Source organism: Microcebus murinus, chromosome 20 (assembly GCF_040939455.1).
Source record: "Microcebus murinus isolate Inina chromosome 20, M.murinus_Inina_mat1.0, whole genome shotgun sequence".
Lineage (NCBI taxonomy): Eukaryota > Metazoa > Chordata > Mammalia > Primates > Cheirogaleidae > Microcebus > Microcebus murinus.
The window spans coordinates 24,492,407-24,512,271 of record NC_134123.1 but is presented as its reverse complement, the minus strand read 5'-3'; the positions used below and the strand labels follow the sequence as shown (position 1 = coordinate 24,512,271).

At 56.4% G+C, this 19,865-nt stretch overlaps 3 protein-coding genes and 1 non-coding gene across 11 annotated transcripts in view; 1 reads left to right on the top strand and 3 right to left on the bottom strand.

Annotated features, from left to right (window-relative positions):
• The first annotated feature begins 795 nt into the window (after positions 1-795).
• Positions 796-19,865, top strand: part of LOC105875439 (uncharacterized) — a 24,875-nt gene continuing 5,805 nt past the window's right edge. The window contains exons 1-8 of one of the 7 annotated variants that reach the window (XM_075995794.1): positions 796-1,081; positions 6,650-6,728; positions 10,005-10,052; positions 10,132-10,277; positions 10,363-10,476; positions 10,844-10,986; positions 12,114-12,155; positions 12,532-12,819. In XM_075995794.1, coding sequence (XP_075851909.1) covers positions 811-1,081; positions 6,650-6,728; positions 10,005-10,052; positions 10,132-10,277; positions 10,363-10,476; positions 10,844-10,986; positions 12,114-12,152 — 840 coding nt within the window. In that variant the 5' untranslated portion in view covers positions 796-810 and the 3' untranslated portion in view covers positions 12,153-12,155; positions 12,532-12,819. Of the gene's footprint in view, positions 1,086-6,649; positions 6,729-10,001; positions 10,053-10,131; positions 10,278-10,362; positions 10,477-10,843; positions 10,987-12,113; positions 12,156-12,460; positions 12,820-19,865 lie in introns of those variants that run through there. The other 6 variants (XM_075995790.1, XM_075995791.1, XM_075995792.1 and 3 more) reach the window with 6 other exon arrangements.
• TRNAG-GCC (transfer RNA glycine (anticodon GCC)) lies at positions 8,714-8,784 on the bottom strand. The gene has a single exon. It is a non-coding gene; the product is annotated as a tRNA-Gly (tRNA).
• EXOSC6 (exosome component 6) lies at positions 13,965-15,313 on the bottom strand. Its single transcript, XM_012772474.3, has one exon. It carries the CDS (start codon positions 15,244-15,246, stop codon positions 14,428-14,430), a length of 819 nt encoding a protein of 272 aa, XP_012627928.1. The 5' UTR covers positions 15,247-15,313; the 3' UTR covers positions 13,965-14,427.
• AARS1 (alanyl-tRNA synthetase 1) overlaps positions 16,493-19,865 on the bottom strand; it is a 20,982-nt gene continuing 17,609 nt past the window's right edge. For both annotated transcript variants that reach the window (XM_012772463.2, XM_012772464.2), the window contains exons 17-21: positions 18,829-18,942; positions 18,103-18,222; positions 17,898-17,984; positions 17,395-17,508; positions 16,493-17,010 (exon numbers count right to left, since the gene is read on the bottom strand). In XM_012772463.2, the coding sequence (XP_012627917.1) occupies positions 16,825-17,010; positions 17,395-17,508; positions 17,898-17,984; positions 18,103-18,222; positions 18,829-18,942 (621 nt within the window). In that variant the 3' untranslated portion in view covers positions 16,493-16,824. The remainder of the gene's footprint in view (positions 17,011-17,394; positions 17,509-17,897; positions 17,985-18,102; positions 18,223-18,828; positions 18,943-19,865) is intronic.

The window sequence follows — 19,865 nt, the reverse complement described above, 5'->3', positions numbered from 1 at the left end:
ACCTGAGGCTTCACTGCGGTTGCCCTTACCCACCTTGTCCCTTTCCTGGTCACCCTCTGGACGTTTTCAGGCTCCCCAGTAAGGTGGAAGACCAGACTGTCTGCCTCAGTGAGGGGTCTTTTTTCCATCAGTTTCCATGGCTGGGCCCCAGGTAGGCATTGCAGACACTGCTCTGAACGTCTGGGAAGTGGCGTGTGTCTCGTCTTCATGGGCTGGTGGCACAGTCAGAAACTGAAGAGTCCCACTCCCGTGCCTATCCTCAAATATCATGGCTGAACTTACATGTGTCAGACACATAATAAACATTTAGCTCACTGAAACCCTCCCACTTCCTCATTGACAAGGAATACTACCCCCATTTTACAGTTGAAGCAGTGGAGGCACAGAGAGGTTGAGTAATTTGCCCAAGATCACACAGCTGGGAATCACACCCAGTCACTCTATCGTTTAATCTTTCCATTTTCTTTTGTTGGTTCAGCCTGTTCAATCAGGGGCCTACAGGAAGTCTTTGTGCCCCGATTAGAGCGTGGGCACACGCGGGGTGTCCACAGATGCCCCCTACTATCTCCACCACCTGCAAAGGAAGGAGCCAGACACTTGTGGCAGGGGTGAGCCCCAGGCCCCTGCTTCAGGTATTTGCCCAAGGTCACCTGCGAGGAGGACCCGGCCTCAGGCTTCTGGGCTGGTTCGCTCACTCAACCCCATCCCCGCGGCCCCGAGTGGGGGCGCCCTGCTCTCCCGCCTTGGTCCCGTGTGTAAGCGGTAGGCAGGCATCCGGCCGCAACTCCTCTGGGACGCGGGACATGGGACATGGCCCCTCTGCAGGAGCCGCAGCCACACGCGCTGGGAGATGTCACCCTGCGCCCAAGAGGCTCCCACCACCGGATCCGCGTCGGGTGCACGCGCCCGTGGGAGTCAGGCCCGCGCACGCGCAGCCCGCCCCCGCCTCCCGCCGCGCGGCAGTCACCCGCCGAAGCCCTTCTCCAGGCTGCCCGCGCCCGCCTGGGAGCTGACCCCATTCCCGCTAGGCCCTCAGCGGGTGGCGGCGAGGCCGCTCGGCAGCCGGACGAGTGTCGGAGTCGTGAGTACGCTCTGCGCGCGCCCGCCGGCAGGGGGGAGAGGGGTGGCTCGGGCGCGCGCCCGCCGGGGCCGGGGAGGAGCGGGCAGCTCAGACCCCCACCCCCACACCTGGCGGACGACCGGCCGCGGCGTCCTGAGAGGTGGGTGCGCAGGGTGTCCCTAGGGGCGGAGTCGCCTCTCGCGTCCGCAGGTGTAGACACCCGGTGCGGGGAGACGGGCCTTCGGCGCCGGCTCCGGAGTGAGTCCGCAGGCCACACGCAGGGAAAGTACGGGCTGCCAGTCCCTGTCACCGCCGTGGCCCGCTTGTCTTTGGCTCCCTGAGGAGTGGCGGGGCGGGTGAGGAGGCTGGGAGGGTTTGGGAACGTTTGTGCCTCCCCAGAGCGCGCCATCCCGCTGTTGGCTCGCGTCTCCCGCCTTTCGCAGCTCTTTGTCGCTGTGCCACCCGCGACACTGGTGTCCTGGGCAGCCCTAGCGTCCTCCCTTTATCTTCCATTCAGCCTGGCCCTGGCGTCTCCGTACGCCCGCGCTCGCGAGAGCCAACACAAGACTATGAAATCAAAGGTGTTGGCGAAGCAATCATTATTTGCGAAACAGAAAGATTCTGCCCCTCACAGTGGGTCCCTGGAGTGAGTTCTGGAAAACTTTCAAGGCCTGACTGAAATGTTTCTGTCTCTGTGGAGTTTTTTCTGGGGAACTTATTTTTCCTTGATGCGGTAAACGCTTCTAGGCCAGGCGTGTGTGTGTAGCAAAGTCTGGGAAAGTATTGAGGGGCGAGGAGGGGCAGTGAGCTACGACCCGGTTCTTTGAAAGCCCCCGCCTGTAATTAGCTTCCCCAGGGGACAGAGGCAGGGCCGGCTGAGTATGGCGGGGACTGAGTGTGAACCAGCCGGTGTCGAGAGGGAGAATGAGGAAGAAGCCGTCTGGGCTTCCGAGGAGAAAGAAGGTCTTCTGAGGTTTTCGTCAGCACTGGGCTGAGGACCCCTCCCCCTTGGTGTGCCTGTGGCTCTAGCTAGCTGGTGTTCTGAACCGAGGTTCCAGAAGGCAGAGCTTGCTCTTGGTCCCAAACATGGTGCTTTGTAGGCTTTCCAAATGTTTTGGTTGCAAACCTCTAGCTGTAAAAACTCTAGCAGGTGTTTTTAATATGTTTATACGTACTGAATAACGAATTATCTCTATGTACTATTATACTAAAATAGTATGTACACTATGAAAGAGACAGATAAAAACTTTAAAAGATAAAGATGAATGTAAGTTTCTTAATATTTTCATTGTGTACTTGAAGGGGTTGCCTTGTGATGTGCTTGGGAAGTGCCCTCTGCTCCCTGGAGAAGGTGCATACAAGGATCAGGTCTCATAGCCTAGGCTGCCTAAAGAACAAGGCATCTGGCCAGGTGTGGTAGCTCACGCCTATAATCCTAGCACTCTGGGAGGCCAAGCGGACGGATTGCTCAAGGCCAGGAGTTCGAAACCACCCTTAGCAAGAGCGAGACCTCGTCTCTACTAAAAATAGAAAGAAAATAAATTGGCCAACTAAAATATATGCCAGGCATGGTGGCACATGCCTGTAGTCCCAGCTACTTGGGAGGCTGAGGCATGAGGATCACTTGCGCCCAAGAGTTTGAGGTTGCTGTGAGCTAGGCTGATGCCATGACACTCTAGTCTGGGTGACAGAGCGAGATTCTGTCTCAAAAAAAAAAAAAAAAGAACAAGGCATCTATTGGACATTGTCTTCCTGTGGTCTTGGCCAAGAGTTAAGAGTTGGCTGGATAGCCGGGTATGGTGGCACATGCCTGTAGGCCCAGCTACTCAGGAGGCTGAGGCAGGAGGATCGCTTGAGCCCAGGAGTTGGAGGTTGCAGTGAGCGAGGCTGACGGCACAGCACTCTGGCCTGGGCAACAGAGTAAGACTCTGTCAATAAGTAAATAAATAATAAATTAAAATGTTTTGGAACTGGATAGAAGTCTGTGTTGCACAACATTGTGAATACACTAAATGCCACTGAATTGGTTAATTTTATATTATGTGGATTTAACCTTAGGTTTTTTTTTGTGAGACAGAGTCTCACTTTGTTGTCCAGGCTAGAGAGAGTGCCACCAAGCCCGGCTAATTTTTTCTATATCTATATTAGTTGGCCAATTAATTTCTCTCTATTTATAGTAGAGATGGGATCTCGGTCTTGGTCACGCTGGTTTTGAACTCCTGACCTCTAGCGATCTGCCTGCCTGGGCCTCCCAGAGTGCTAGGATTATAGGCGTGAGCCACTGCGCCCAGCCTTAACCTCAGTTTTTTTTTTTTTTTTTTGAGACAGAGTCTCACTTTGTTGTCCAGGCTAGAGTGAGTGCCGTGGTGTCAGCCTAGCTCACAGCAACCTGAAACTCCTGGGCTCGAGTGATCCTTCTGCCTCAGCCTCCCGAGTAGCTGGGACTACAGGCATGCACCACCATGCCCGGCTCATTTTTTATATATATATATCAGTTGGCCAATTAATTTCTTTCTGTTTATAGTAGAGACGGGGTCTCGCTCTTGCTCAGGCTGGTTTTGAACTCCTGACCTTGAGCAATCCGCCCGCCTCGGCCTCCCAAGAGCTAGGATTACAGGCGTGAGCCACAGCGCCCGGCCTTAACCTCAGTTTTTTAATAACAGGGGACAGTGGTTGGTCATAGGATTTTGGGAAGAGTCAGAAAACCATGTGTAGGGCCAGGCACAGTAGCTCTCGCCTGTAATCCTAGCAATCTGGGAGGCCGAGGCGGGCAGATCGCTAAAGGTCAGGAGTTCGAGACCAGCCTGAGGAAGAGAGAGACCCTCTCTCTACTAAAAATATAAAAATTAATTGGCCAACTAAAAATATAGAAAAAATTAGCTGGGCATGGTAGCGCATGCCTGTAGTCCCAGCTACTTGGGAGGCTGAGGCAGTAGGATCTCTTGAGGCCAGGAGTTTGAGGTTGCAGTGAGCTAGGCTGACGCCATGGCATGCTATCCCGGGCAACAACATTTTCTCAAATAAAGACCTTTCAAGATGTGAATCCACTTGATGGTCATTTTATAATCATTGACTCAAGCTTTAAGTTTGTTTTTTTACTCTCTTGGCTTTATAGCTGCAACATAGTAACATTTCTGGGTTTTCTAACAATGTCCTGAGCAAAGAATTTGGATTTTGAGCTTGTCTTTCTTTTCATTTAAGCCGTGTGTTGCTATTAGCACAACTACCCTGCCCGGCAGATCTTGACTTCAGTGTCATCTTTATATACTTCTATGACAGGAGCCACTAGGTCCCCTGAAGCCTGTCTTTGATGGGCGCTTTGTTCCAGGGGACCACAGGATTAACTGTCTTTCTGGGGCACGCCGTGGGCTGCCGGTGTCCTGTCCTTTAATACCAGCTGGATTTTCACTGTTCTCTGGCCACTTACCAGCCTTAGATCACTCCCGTTTCCTTCAGGGCTTGCTTTATCCACTCCTGGTTCTATTTTTGTATTAATCAAGGTTCTTAATTTTAAGCAACAGAAACTAATTCTGGCAACTCCAAGCAGAAAAGGAGTTTGCCGAAGATGCTGGTTAGTTCCCAGGAGCTCTGAAAGGCTTGGGGAGCCAGATCTGGAAGGGGCCACTGCCTCTCCTGGGCACAGAAGCTATAACTGGCACCACCTTTAAAGGCTGGAAGCAGCTGCTGCCGCTTCCACCATCAATTGCTGAGATGATGATGCTTCCCGTCAGCCACTTTCATTCAGTGTCGGGCATGTGGGACTGGTTGGAAAAGCCAAGTGCTGTGCCCAGCCCCTCCCTGCAAGGGAGACTGGGGGATGGGAGCAGAAAAGGGGCATTTACAGCTTCTGTCCTGGGAGGCAGCCTCCATCTCAAAGTTTGGGGACACCTCTGACACAGGAAGGGGGCTTAGATGTGGGGTGGCCAGGAGAATGGCTCCTGCCCACCGTAAGAATCCACCTGGTGCACCTACCTGGGACTCGGCTCACAGTGCCGGCCTCATCAGCCCCGCGACGAGGATCCTGTGCAGGTGCAGCGGGTAGCAGAGCGGTCACCCTGTGTGAAAGCAGCAATGGCTGGAGATGCCAGCAGGCTGAGTCCACGGAGTATCTGCGATAGGGCATCTGACTTCTTACCACAGTGTCGTGGGCCTGGGGCTGGACACTGAGATGGCATCACTTCCGCCAGTGTGCTTTCCCCGTGGCCCTCGACACATGTGTCAGCCTGCAAATCTGCCTGGCAACAGCACCCCCCACCATGCAAGGTGCTTGTGAGGAGTAAAGGAGCTGCTGCCAGGCGCAGTCACTGTTAGCTGCTGGTAGTCTTTAATCTGGGACACAACACAGTTCCCCTTTCCTACTGTGCACCACCTGATGACATCTGGACGTGTCTGGGAGTCACTCGGTGACCTCTGGGATTAGTTGCTCCCTGTGTCCACCCCCATCTGCTCCTGCCCTCTGTCCTTATTCTTGTCCTTCCAGCAGTGTGGCCTCTCTGTGTTGTTCTATTTTCTTCCCACCCAACTGCCAACCTCCCCAGTCCTGCGTCACCTGCTGTCCTTCATTATGACTCGTTCATTAACTGCCCCACCCGTGCTCCAGGCCCACAGCTGTAGGGTACGAGAGCATGTATCTCCTAACAAGTGTGTCTGGGGACCTTTGGGAGGGATAAGTACAGAGCAAGCACCCCAAGCGGCTGGTCCTGTGATGCTTCTTCACTTACTCAGCAGACACCAACTGAGCACGTGCTACATCCTGGCCCTGAGCCCTGAGCGAGCGGTGGGGACACAGCAGGAAGTGGGCTTCCTTCCCCAGGGTCTCTCCACTAGGTGACCTGCCCATGGTGCAGTTCAGGGATATGTCACTTGACTTCTCAGCCCTCCCTTGAATGGGCTTCAGCTGCCTCTAGACTTCAGACCCACACATACATTTCTTTGACGTAGGTGGGAAAAGTGGATGAAAAAGAACGATTTGGGGGTGAACTTTAAATTGTTTTGTAAAGTGGGCCCATTTTGCTTCTCCCTGGGAGCCCTGCTGGCTGTCGGGACAGTGGCCAGCGCAGAGGCTTGGCATAGGGGCCTGGCACCGGGTAGGCCAGTGGGCAGGCAGCGGGCAGAGGCTCTCCATCCTGGTCAGGCGGCAGAGGACACTCCAGAATTAACCCAGACCAGGGTTGGGTGTCTCCTCAGAGGACACGAGGACCCCAGGTATCCCCCTCCTGCCTTCTGATGGCAGCACCCCAAATTCCAGGTCATGGGTGATGGGCTTGATTCCCAGGGTCCGTTCAGGTCTGAAGGAAACAGGAGAGCACCCTTGCCCACCCTCAAGGTGGTTTTATTTTAGAATGTGCCAAAGGGACTATTTGCCTCTTTGTTCTGGGGGACCTCTAGAACAGCCCCATGGGGCCTGAGCCCAGCCCTGGGAGGGGGTCCTGGGTCCATCAGAGCCCAGGCCAGGCTGCCTGTGGCCCAGGTGGGCGGGCTGCAGGGAAGAGTCAGCCAGGAGCTAGCAGGGCCCTGAGCATGTGGGCCGTCCCCTGCACCCCTTCCTTCTTCCTCTCATGCTCTGCCTCCTCTCTGCTCTCCCTTTAGATTCTGATATGGCTCGGGAGCCCATGCCTGGCCCTGCCCGGCCAGGCCAGAAGAGGCAGCAGGGCACAGCCATCTTCTGGTGAGTCTGTCGGGTGGCCTGCCAGGGAGGGAGGCTGGTTGCTGGCTTGTGTGGGACTCTGGGGTCCCTGGGACAGGACAAGGCCCCAGAAGCCTCACTGAGTGTGTTGCACACTCAGGGCTCAAGCTGCTCAGGTCCTTCTCCCTCAGCCTCAGGCTTGGCCTGTGAACTTGACCCAGTGCATCCCAGCGCCCCTTCCACCTGGCATGACCCGCCACCATCCTGACAGAGGCAGGTGTCTGTCTTCCCGAGACCCTCACCTGTGGGCGCTTGGGTTTGTTTTCCAGGTATAGACCTTTGGGAAGTAGCAAAGGGGAGCCTTTCTGGATGACATTGGGCCCCTAATTTGGGAAGCTTAAAGCAATTTTAAAGAAACCTTTAAACATTTTCAGAAAGGGGCTCGCCAACTTCTGCCAGCAAACAGGTCATTTTCACAGGTGCACTAGGGTGTACGGCAGCCAGACTGCCTCTTTGTCCCCTCACCAGGCATGTGCAATGCCTGCGGTCAGCTCCTGGCCTTGCTGTGCCTGGGCCGGTCTGGGTGGCGGTGGGGAGGCGGGAGGTAGGAGGGCACCGGCTGCTGTTAGCAACAGCGCTGCCATAAACACCCTGGTTGGTACCGAGGGTCAAGCCGAGGTTTTTGCCTCGGCTCCTCTGCCTAGAAGTGGGATGGCAAGGCCAGGGTGTGGGCTGGCTGCTCTGAGATGTCCCTGTAGCTCCAGGATGACCTAATAGAGATTAGGCCAGATCTGTCCCGGCCCCCTGCAGCCTGAGTCTGTGCCACTCTATAGCGTGCGAAGGTTTTTAATCTTGCAGAACTGTACGGATGGGTGCTGGTTCATGTCTCACGTGCAAGACTCACCCAGAGAGTCTGCTGGGACAGCTCATAATTTTCTGGCTGATGGATGGTCATGGTTATCACGTGTTTTTTGAACGTGGGCACTTCTGAGGCTGAGTGAACCCTTCCTCAGTCCTTCAGCACTAGTTGCCTTCATCTGATTGCATATTTTCCATCCACCCTGTTGGGATCCAGTCCTGTAAGCTCTCCCTGGGGCACTTTGGGGTAGGGCCGTACATGGGGGGACCCGGAAGCAATGGGGCCAGACGATGCCTGTCCTGCAGGGACTCAGACCCTATTCAGAGGGGCCCCTGGCATTCAAGACCTGGGATGGAGGTGACCTCCATAAGACTCAGTTTTCCCCAGGGATCTCCAATGAGGATGACTAAGTGCTTACCCTGGGGGTTGGACAACAGTGGGCGGGAGGCTGTGGTGGTGGCTCTGGCCCCTTGGGATGGTCCCCCGAGGAAGGACAGTTCAGGGATGGGGCAATGGTGGACACTGGGCTGCTGGGTGACCTCACAGGCTGTAACCATTAGCCCAGACCAGAGTGCAGCTGTACTCCTCCCCTTTGGGAGACAAGGGTAAGGCCACCAACCTAGGGCACAGGCCTTAGCCATGGCAAAGGCAGGAAGACCCCCAGTGGGGCAGGAACCCCAGCCTGCCCACTCATGCGATCAAATTGCAATTCCTAGGCCTGGGTCCGTGGCTCATGCCTATAATCCTAGCATTCTGGGAGGCCGAGGCGGGCAGATTGCTTGAGTTCAGGAGTTTGAAACCAGCCTGAGCAAGAGCGAGACCCGTCTCTACTATAAATAGAAAGTAATTAATTGGCCAACTAATATATATAGAAAAAATTAGCTGGGCATGGTGGCACATGCCTGTAGTCCCAGCTATTCGGGAGGCTGAAGCAGAACGATCACTTGAGCCCAAGAGTTTGAAGTTGCTATGAGCTAGGCTGACACCAGGGCACTCACTCTAGCCTGGGCAACAAAGCAAGACTCTGTCTCAAAAAAAAAATTTGCAATTCCTTCCCCCAACCCCCGTTGCACATTTAGAGGTTGCCAGGGTCAGTAAAATCTCTGTGCTTAAAGCAGGAATTTTGGAAAACAGCAATGAGGCAAAGAACAAAAATGATTATACCTTGTGCATTGGCCGGGAATCGAACCCGGGCCTCCCGCGTGGCAGGCGAGAATTCTACCACTGAACCACCAATGCGTGGTTGCTGAGTCCCTGCCACAGCGGCTCAGGTGGTCAGCATGGCCCCGCGGTCTCTGCTCAGTGCTTCCCTAGCACTCGAGCTCTGTCCTGGTCCCAGTCTTCCCCGCTCTGTCTTTCCTGGCCCTCGAGACTGCCGTCCTCCTGCTTGCGCATGCACGCGCAGCCCTCATCCCCTATCGGACGCCCGCTGCGCCAGCCACTGCTTGCTCTCCTTGTCCTCCGAGACAAATCGAGCCCACCAAGATCTGCTGAAGCCAGAAAGCGGGGGATGGGGCGGGGGGGGGGGGGGGGGGGGCGGGAAACCTGATCTGCAGGCCTGGGGGCCCTGCGCAGTGAAGGGGAGGAGCCACACCCCGTGTGTCCTCCATTCCGCCGAAGGGACTCCCACAGGCCTCGCCCCTCATGGGCTAGCCTTGGGCTGGGGGCATGGTGACTGTTCCAGAAAGTTGTTTTAGAAGTTTACTTTTCCCCACTGCCTCCCCCCCCCCCGCACCCCCCCCCCACCCCCCACCCACCCCCCGCACCCCCCCCCCACCCCCCACCCACCCCCCGCACCCACGCATCTCCTTCCCGCCCTCAACTCATCACCTTCCCCAGCCAGAGGCGGGATCTGAAGCTCCTGCAGCTGTGTCCCCACAGGGCCTTCCTGCCCAGGCTGGAACACAGTTGTCCCCCTGCACGGATTCCCCCCACCCCTCTGGGCACCAGTGCCCTGGAGTGCTCAGTGCATGTGGGAAGGGGGCGAGGCCCGCCAGTGTGAGTCCGGGACCATTCAGGCTTGTCCTCTCTCCCAGGGCCTGGCCGCTGCTCTGACCCTAACCCTAACCCTGCCTGCTGTGGGCTGGGCCCTGCATCCTGTGATGCCCACGCAGGGATCACAGGCTCTTGCACAGCCACCCAGGCTTTGGCTCTGACTTAACTCATCCCTTTCATCCTCTGCCAGGCTAAGATCCAGAAGGTCAGCAGTGCCCGGCTCAGGCAGGGCAGCTTTAGTTGGCCCAGGCTGTAGCTGACCAGAAGCCTGCAGGCATCTCTCCTGCCTCTTGGAGCCACCTGGGAAACACCCCGTATCAGAGGCCAACTGGGGGAAACTGGTATGCTGTGGTCTCCCAAAGTGACCTTGCATACTTCCGTTTCCCCAAGTTCAACTGGGCATGTCAGGCAGACTCTGACCTTGGACAGTGACCCCTTCTTATTTATCTCCTACTTTGCAGCAGTAACTACAACTTGAACTACGAACTGTACAGAGAAGATGTTCCCTACAGGTAGGTAGGTCCTGCCCTGGGTCCTCTGGGTGTGTGGGTGAGGCTGGTTGGCCTGAGTCCCTCTCTCCTGTCCCCATAGGATGCATGAATACCAGAGGATCCCCCCACTCATCAACCGTGTGCCTGTCAAGCTCCGGAGGTCCCACACGGGCCTGGGGGTCAAGAGCAGCTTCAGCCCCCACAAAGCCTCTAGGAACAGCCCCCTGCCCCGTGCACAGATAAAGCGTGAGTGAGGGGGCACATGCCTGGGCAGCACCGCCCTCGGTCCCCCTGCCCAGTGTGGGCACCAACCCTGGCCCTCTCCCAGCAGTCCGGACTGAGGAGCTGCGCTCCATCAGGGGGGAGCTGAGCCAGATCAAAGCCCAGGTGGACAGCCTCCTGCAGCACGTGGAACGCATCGACCGGCAGAGGGACCAGCCGGCAGGTCAGCTCCCTAGGTGTGGCCCAGGCCACGCTCTCAGTAGGCCCCAGCTTTGCCCACCACTCCTGAGGATGCCAGGGTGCCCGAGGTCCTGCCTGGGCCTGTCCCTGTCTTCAATGGTCCCCCTCCCTGGAGTACACCCCACCAGCTGTTCTTGTGGCTTGAAGACCCTTGTGGCTTCTGGGTTGTCCCATCACCCCAACCCACTCAGCAGCTATCTGGAGCCAGAGCAGAATATCCCAGCCGATCTGCCTCCTGCCCTCCCAAACCCTAGGATGTCCTACGTAATTGCTGGGCATCAAGTGGCCTCTCTGGGGTCAACTGGGGCCTCCAAACCCAGTTGTATAAACTGGTGACTCTTTCTGCACAGGGACAAAGGACAGTGAAGATAACAGGGGCCCTGGCTGTGAGGGCTCCTCAAACAGAAGCAGCGAGCCCTGCCAGAAACCCAGGGGCCAAAAGGCCAACCCAGAGACTGATGGCTCCAAGGGAAGCACAGACACAGAGCAGGCAGTGAGTGTCATCCCCATCCTTCGTGTGCTTGAGTCCTTGTGGCCTCCCTTGAGCAAGGGGGGAACTTGGTTTTGTGCAGGACCCCAATTTCTAATTTTTTTTTTTTGTATATATATTTTTAGTTGGTCAATTAATTTATTTCTATTTTTGGTAGAGACGGGGTCTCGCTCAGGCTGGTTTTGAACTCCTGACCTTGAGCAATCCGCCCGCCTCGGCCTCCTAAAGTGCTAGGATTACAGGCGTGAGCCACCGTGCCCGGCCAGGACCCCAATTTGATAGGCCAGGAGAGGCCTGTGACCTCTGCCATAGAGCATGCCGGGGAAGGCTGGGCCCTGCCCTGCTCAGCCCTCCTGACTCCAGGTTTGGTCGGCTCAGCCGTGCCAGGGGCTGCTGGGCAATTGGGTCTGTTATGGCCTGAAATACCTTTTCCTTCTGGAAGGCAGTGGAGGGTGGGGGGAATTGACCATGGTAGGGGGAATGTCACAGATGTGCCCCATGCCCCAGACCCCTTGTCTGAGACCCAGCTGATAAGCTCATTAAACCTCTGATTTCTGCCCCCTTCCTGGCCCCGCACCTACCTGCTGCAGCAGGGTCTCTGGGTGGCCTGCTTGTACCGTGCTCCCCTGGGAAGCTGTGGCACACTGACATTCCTAGATGGAGAAGATCCAATATGGAACCCACGATAGCCCTTTGTGCAGCATTCAAGGGCCTGAGTATTCCCCACTGTAGCACCTCCTACTCCACTCTTGGCGAGCCAAGCCCACACTGCTGCCGGAGCCCTCCCAGCAAGGCCAGGGCTGCTGGGAGGCTGGCAGTGGTGAGCTTCCCTCCTCTACCTGCTCAGCTCTGCCCCTGGCCTGCTGGGGTCAGGACTCTCAATGCTGCTTGGGGCCTTAAGTCACCTCTGTAACATCCGGGAAGAATAGGCTAGATGGAGACAATGCTGTATTTGCATGGTGGTTCTAGGTTCCCAGGTTTTAGGAAGAATCTAGAGTAGCCCTGAGCTCCTAAAGCTCTTGAGAAATGGGTGGGTGGGGTGGAGGGGAGACTAGATGTGAACAGGTGGCCCTCCCCTTCCTAGCCATACCACGCCTCCAGTCACCAGTATCCCACTTCTCTTCCTAAAGGTGAAGAATCGTGCATCAGACCAGGAAGGCAGCCAGTAGGAGGTAAGAATCCTTCCAGGCACTCTTGGGTACCTCCCTCCCTTGCCTGGTGGCACCCATGCAGCCTAAGACATCATTTTGGAGCTGGAGCTGGGGCAGTGAAGTGGAGGCTGGAAAGCCTCCCCTTGTGGTAGGTTAAGCTTCCTTGAAGGTTGGTTCCAGATGAGTCCTGGGGCTAGAGTGAGACAGTCTAGAACTGCCCAGCACCAGGTCACCATTGTCATGAAGCTGGGACCACCTTACAAGGGGCAGATGACAGGGGCTTCCACAAGAGGTCAGGGGATAGCCTCAGCCCTGTCTGAATGCAGACACCTCAGCTGCTCTTACCTGCTCCCCAAGTGCCACCATCAGCTGAAAGGAGGTACACCTGTTCCTACAGTTGCCCTCCCTCCGACTCCAAAATGCAAGGTCCTCAGTGCGTGCCCGACAAAACTCCTGTTGGTTCCAGACGCCCCATCCACTCTACAAAGCCATCCTCTGTTGGTTCCAGACGCCCCATCCACTCTACAAAGCCATCCTTCAGAATAGGGGTGCCGTTTGTATGTCCTGTTTTCTATCTTGTCTCTGGCTGGTGTGATACTATGTATTTCAGACCTGCTCTAGAAAAATGTATTATGTCAGAAGGGGAAAAGTAAAATTTGTATTTCTTTTTCTTGGTCAAGGGGGATTCCTGGAGTGGTCCCAGAACCTCAATCTTCATTCTGGTCCTTAGGCTGCCCCAGGACCAGCCCCTCCTAGAGAAACTAAGCAGGCCCTTGAAACACACATTTAGAAACCCATACTGCACCAGGCTGCCTTGCCTTTATTCTGAAGGGCAGTCTCACCTGGCTTCCTCCAGTCCAGCCTTGAGTACAAAGAGAAGACCACACCCTTGAGGACAGTCAGGCCAGCTCTGCCTTATGGAACAGGCAGGCTTTATCAGGTTTTCCAATATCTAGAAGCTTGTGCTCTTGGCAGTTCATCTGCCCTGTCCCCAGCCTACAATGCTCAGGGCCTTGCTCCTAGGAGCCAAGGCTAGACCAGAGGCACCAGGTGACGAAGCCAGCCCAGAACCCCACTTCTCACAGGCAGTGGAGGAGGCCTCTGGATGTGCTGCTCTGCATAGTCAAGGCAGGCTGGGATCTGGCTTCCACTCAGAGCACAACCCTTTCCAGCTACCCAACCCTGAGCTGTGTTCTTGCCCAGCACTAAACCAGGGGCTGGGGGGGGGGGGGGGGACACAACTCTCCCCATTCTGGTCACATCTTGCAGCTACCCAGACTCTTCTCCTCCTCTAAAAGCACATTTCCCACATCAACCCCTGCAGCTGCTTCAGTATTTCAGCCTGTCTCTTCTACTTATGTTGTCCTAAGGGACAGGACACATTTATGGCAGTGCTGTCTTGAGCTCTGGACACCAGGAGTCCCAGAATACACTGCCCAGCTCAGAAGAGCCTTGCTTTTTAAAATCCTGTACCAAGAAGAATCACAACAGAGGCCAGGCGTGGTGGCTCACGGCTGTAATCCTAGCACTCTGGGAGGCCAAGGCGGGAGGATTGCTCGAGATCAGGAGTTGGAAAACAGCCTGAGCAAGAGACCCTGTTTCTACTATAAATAGAAATTAATTGGCCAACTAATATATACAGAAAAAATTAGCTAGTCATGGTGGCGCATGCCTGTAGTCCCAGCTACTCAGAAGGCTGAAGGAGCAGAATAGCTTGAGCCCAGGAGTTTGAGGTTGCTGTGAGCTAGGCTGACGCCACGGCACTCACTCTAGCTTGGGCAACAAAGCGAGACTCTGTCTCAGAAAAAAAAAAAATCACAACAGAAAACATTTTTCAGATATCAAAAGGTTTTGTTTCAGCTAAGATATAAGTGGAAAGGCACAGCCCCCCTGTCCATCTTCTCAAAAGTAGCCCAGTTATTTTGGAGGGAATCACTGGCTGGCCTGCAGAGGGTCCCTCCCTTACATGACAACAGCTCCAGGTCCCGTTTCCCAGGTAAGTCCAGCTGAAGTCATTTCCAACTTGGGAGTCAGGCTGCAGTCACAGGTTTCTTCAAATGTGTCCTAGCAGCTGAGAGTCAGCTCAGGTAGAAAAGTTCCTTCAATGGAAATTTGTAAAAACCCGTCCCAACACAGCTGTCCAGTGTATCAGCTCTGTGCGCACCTTCCTCGACCCTCTCCGGTGCTGGAGCTTCTTAGGCTCGGCACGGTCTGGAGATCGACAACGCGGGTCCTTTGGGGAGAGTGGCAGCACAGTTCTCAACTGGCGACTGTCGCTGCTCAGGCTTGCGGTTCAGGGCGAGGCGGCGGCGCCCCTCCGACGGGCGGCCCGCACCAGGCACTGCTGCAGGACCGGGTAGAGGCGCTGGCAGCCCTCGAGGCCTAGGCGCACGGCCTCAGCCCAGCTCTCGGTCGGGCCGCCCTCCCCGCTGCCGAGCAGCCCTGCCACCTGATTGAGCACCGGCATGAGCGCCACGGTGAGGCCGGCGGCGGCGCGCTCCTCCTCGAGCCGCGTGGGGTCCAGCAGCCAGGTGGGCGCGGGCTCTGGCGCGCGGCTCAAGCCGCAGCCCACCACCAGGTCGTACATCTCGACGCCCGCGTCGGCCAGGGCGAGCGCGGCGGCCGTGAGTGCGGCGGCCAGGGCCGAGCCGCCGTCCTCGAGCAGCAGCGCCGACACCTCCAGCTGCGCGCGCGGGTAGCGGCCCAGGCGCACGGCCGGCTCGAGCGCCTCCTGCAGCGCCAGCGCCAGCTCACGCTCCTCGCCGCCTCCCGGGGGCGCGCGGCGCCGGCGGCCCGCGAACGGCGCGCGGCGGAAGTCGCAGAGCAGGCGACCCCGCAAGGCGGCCGGGGCCTCACCGCCCGCTCCGGCCGGGCCACCGCCGCGCTCGCCGCCCTCGACCTGGCGCGGGCCCGACACGGCGCACAGCACCTTGGTGCCTCCCGCCTCCAGGTAGGCCGAGCCCTTGGCCTGGCTCAGCAGCCCGGCGCGCGCGTACACGGGCCGCAGCCGCGTCGGGTCGCGGGCGGCGGGCGCCTCGCCCTCATCGGCTGCGTACAGCTGCGGCGGCTGCGACTCCTCAGGCCCGCGGATGCGCCGGTGGTCCCCCGGCATGGCGGCGCCGGGCGTGCGAGCCGCTTCCGCCCGCCGCCGGCCTCGCGACCGGGCTCTTCCGCCGCTTGAAGACGCGCGCCCGCGCGAGGGCTGTCGGGATAGCGGCGGGCGGGCGCGGCGGGGCTGCATTGCCCCCTGGCGCCGTGGAGGAGGGACGGAGCCTCCGATGGATTCCGTCCAGGCAACGTAGACCTCTAGCCTCCCAGGCCAGGGCCACCCCGGGGCGCGTGACTTCTTCCTTTCACTGTGCAGGCTGTAATTTAATCTTATTTGTGTTACATTTTAACACTTATTTGTGTTAAAACACTTATTTGTGTTTTAACACTTATACATTTAACACTTATTTGTGTATATATTTATATGTGTTCTCCTCTGACTTGCCCAAGAGGGCAAGGACTTTGTCTTGTTCCTTCCATTTGTTGAATGAATGAACGAATGGAATTATGTCTCCCTTGGCAGCGGACCGTGTAATGCCTTGTATCCCTACACTCCTCACCTGGCACATGCTGCCTGAAGCCAGGGCATCCTCCCTCTGCCCATCCTCCCTCTGCCCCCCTCACTCCCAACAGACCTGCTTCTCCTGCCTCTGCTCTGTCCACAGGGCTCTGACCCTGGGCCCCAGGCGGCGGCTGTACCCAGTGGACGTGCAGTCAGTCTGAGCCCACACCAGCAGTCCCTGTAACCTCCCCACACACTGCTGTTTCCAAGCTTGGGTAAACCAGACTCAGGGCCAGGGCAGGGTCTCTATCCTTACTGGCCATCTTTGGGTGTAGAAAGTGGGAAAGATGGGGTAGTCACTGGAGTGGGGAGGCAGAGGCAATAGCTGCATCCCAGATACCTCCTATGTTCTCCTATGGAGAACACCTCTGACCTGACACCAGCAGCTTCAAAGGGAGGGAGAGAAGCAACAGGAGGAGCAGAAGCCTAAGAAATGGGGAGTTTCTCCTGCAAGAGGCTCTAAGAAAGGAGCTTCTCTGCTTCCAGTAACCCTACAGACCATCTTCCATTGAATTATTACTGCCTCTCTCCATCTCACCCAACCTGTCCTGCTTCTACCTCCATAAACACCTTGAGGCACCCTGGAGGCCATTCCCAACGTGCAGGATTCTGGGACTGGACTCAGTGAGGACTACAACCGGGAGCCCTCTGGAGCCACGGCATTTATTCCAGATGCCCAGGGAGCCACATGCTGTCAAATAGGGAGCCTCTATGCTGGGGAGGGTAGAGATCACAAGGCATCATCAAGTATTGCACATGGTCCTTTTATTTCCTGCAGCAAAAATGATTCCTACTTGCAGACCCAGAAGCCCCAGGTCTGGAGAGCTGCGTCTATAGACACGTGACGACAGTAACAATCCTTGGGTCAGTGTTCTAGACAGGTGGTGCTGACATGCAGAGCCCAGGGCACAAATGCAAAGGGGCCCTGAGTCCCAGGACGGCTCCCGGGTGAGTCCCAGTCACTGCTGGGTTAGGAGGACGGACGGGGCTATTTAAAGGTCCCAGGATTCACATGTCCTGACAGTAGACAGAGAGCGCCTGGCTGGACTGATGCACCAGGGTGAGTGGTAGCAGCACTCCTCAGTTCTTCACAGCTCCCAGGCGGAGCTGGGCAAAGGAAGTGGCCAGCTGCAGCGCCTCCTGCAGGCAGCCCACATTCTTGCCTGTGGCTTGGGCGGACACATCCTTGCCACCACCTTTGCCATCCATCAGGCCTGATACCTGCTGCACCCACTCACTGGCTTTCAGGCCCCGATTGGCTGCATTCTGGAAGATAGGAGGGGGAAGTGGAAGTCAGGACAGGATGGGACTGGGGGAAGATGGAGGGAAAGAAAAAGGATGGAGGAGACACACTCCCACCCTGGGTGATGCCAGAGGCTGAGACGGACTTCACAGCCGCACAGGGGAGCACAGTGCCACCACCAGCACAAGGCATACAGAGTGGCAAAGCCAGCTGTCAACCAGCACATTTACACGTATTCACCACTGAGAAGGCCCCAGGGAAAGGGATACTGGCAAAGGTGACAAATGGCTGTTTCTAATGCGGGCTGTACACAGCATGCGGGTTTTGGCAGACAGCCTTAGGAACTGACATTTCCTGCTGGTGCAGGGGGTGACAGGGTCTGGAGCAATGCTGTCACCAATTCTGACCTGGGGAACTTGACACAAGCACGTGATCTTGCCGGCCTCATTGTCCACAGTGAAGAGCATGGCAGACGTCTGAGGGGAATGCGTCTTGAAAAGCTTCAAGGCTTCATTCAGGGCCTATGGGGAGAAGCTGGTGTCAGGCCACAGCCCTGGGGAGGGACCTGTTCTTCATAAGAGCAGACAGTTTGCAGAGCTCAGCCCCCAGCACCGGCCACCTGCTGCTACCCCTTCCAAGAGCAGGTGCTGTCCCTGGGAGCCTCTCTGGAGAAGGACCCAAGCATAGGGCCTTGCCCACACCTTGGATGAAGTTGGCTTCTCACTTCTAGGAACTCTTCCCCTCGCCAGACCGGTAGCTCTGCAGCCAGGTCTCTCCATGGCTCAGCCTGACCTCCAGCCCAGACAGTGGGTCTTTAGGTGACCACCCAACTCAGAGCTACAGAGGCCACGTCAGCCACCAAATGGCCGGTAAGACCCAAAAGAAAGGCCACCCCCAACCCCTGGGTTGCCTTGGCGGAGGCGCCACTCTCCATCTCCAGGATGACGAGGGGCTGGTTGGGGTTGCTGTCGATGAGCTGTTTCGTCCTCTCCAACACCTGCAAAAAGAAAAGTCCAGAAGAGAGGCTCAGGCCAATAACCCAGACAGCAGTCCCATCATCCCTTGCAAGGAATTCCTCTTGGCTTCCTTCTACCCCCAACACTGCCAGGACTCACTCGCTTCTGGACGTCAGCCTTGCTGGCCCGATCAAGGTCATCCATGATCTTCTTCAGGGACTTGAGAGTCTCCCGCAATTCATCCTTCTGCCACTGGGGGATGACTGCGGTGGCCAGGGACTGGAAACAAAACCGGAAGACCACAAGGAGTTAGGATGTGAGGCTCAGCCCACCCCTCCCTGCTGGTTTTCAACCATAGTGCTCCCTGACTAGGGTCTGGAACAGAAGAGAGAAAACAAACGTGGAAGTATCTACTGGTCTTGAGACCAGTCGTTTCAGGACCAACTGCAGCAGCTGTAACAAGCAGGGCTGGAGAAAACGGGGCAGCAGAGCGAGCCGGGCTCTTGTGTAAGGCCTGGTCCTTTCCAGGCTGGGAACACAGCCCGTGACAGGCTCACGGGGAGTCCTGAATATGAATGACCACCAGGCAGGCTTGGAAACAGGGTAGTCTCAGCACCTTCCCCATCTCCCTCGCCCTCGGGACCCACTTGGACTCGGACTGAGCTCGACTCCTCATAGAAACCAGAGCAGCAGGAAGGTCTGGGGTCCACAGGTCAGGACCCATAGGGTCCCCTTGGCAAAGCTGAAGGACAACAGAAGTCAGCCTAGAAGCTCATTCCACCGATAACCAGGACCTGACAGGCCACAGTGAGTGTTCCCCAAGAACAGAGAGTGTCATACTCATCAGGCCCAAGGGCTGAGTAAGCCCCACGAAAGCCACCCTACCTCACCAAGGTCAGCGATCTCCCTCTGCACGTCCTTGTTTGGCGCAGTCTGGGCCTTCACTTTGGCCTCCATGACAGACAGAGATTTGTTCAAGCTCTCCGCTTTCCTGAGGGCCTGGGAGGGGACAATCACAGTTGCAAACTCCAAGGCAGGTGATAGTTAGCCTCACTACTCTGTGTGTACACAGCTGTGGCAGCCCCAATAACAGAATATGGAGCAATACACCCTAAGACACCAGAAGTTTCTTTCTTCCAGGGAACAGCCCCACGTCCCAAAAAGAAGTACCTTCTGTCCACACCAGGCCACCAAAGGCTGCTTCCTAACTCAGGCTCAGGGTGTGACTAGGAACTCCAGAATCAGGAGCCCTGTTCAACCCATGAAATGACCACCCATTAGGTGTTGACACAGTCAGGCACAAGCTACAGTTTCTACCCCCAGAGCAAGCGTCCACTGCACACGCCTCAAACGAGGCACACAGCCTAGGGACACGTGGATAAGCCCTGGGGGCCCCGGAAGCCACAGCGAAACCATGGCTTACGCTCCCCAACAAGGAAATAATAGGGGGTAGAAGCCTAATTCACACGTATTTTATTTTATTCATTTATTTATTTTTTGAGACAGAATCTCGCTTTGGCATCAGCCTAGCTCACAGCAACCTCAAACTCCTCGGCTCAAGCAATCCTGCTGCCTCAGCCTCCCAAGCAGCTGGGACTACAGGCATGCGCCACCATGCCGGGCTAATTTTTTTCTATATATATTAGTTGGCCAATTAATTTCTTTCTATTTATAGTAGACACGGGGTCTCGCTCTTGCTCAGGCTGGTTTCGAACTCCTGACCTCAAGCAATCCGCCCACTTCAGCCTCCCAGAGTGCTAGGATTACAGGTGTGAGCCACCGTGCCCGGCCCACACGTATTTTAAAAGATTAAACATAAAACAGCTAGGACATCTTGTATGGTGGCAGCTTTCTTATGCCAAGTAAGGGTAACTAGAGGACACTTTGGGGGTAGCACAGTGTGTCCTTTCATTCTGGCTGCA

Bases quoted from the DNA above. Each gene is read 5' to 3' on its own strand.
- EXOSC6 (XM_012772474.3), bottom strand. From the start codon at position 15,246: ATGCCGGGGGACCACCGGCGCATCCGCGGGCCTGAGGAGTCGCAGCCG.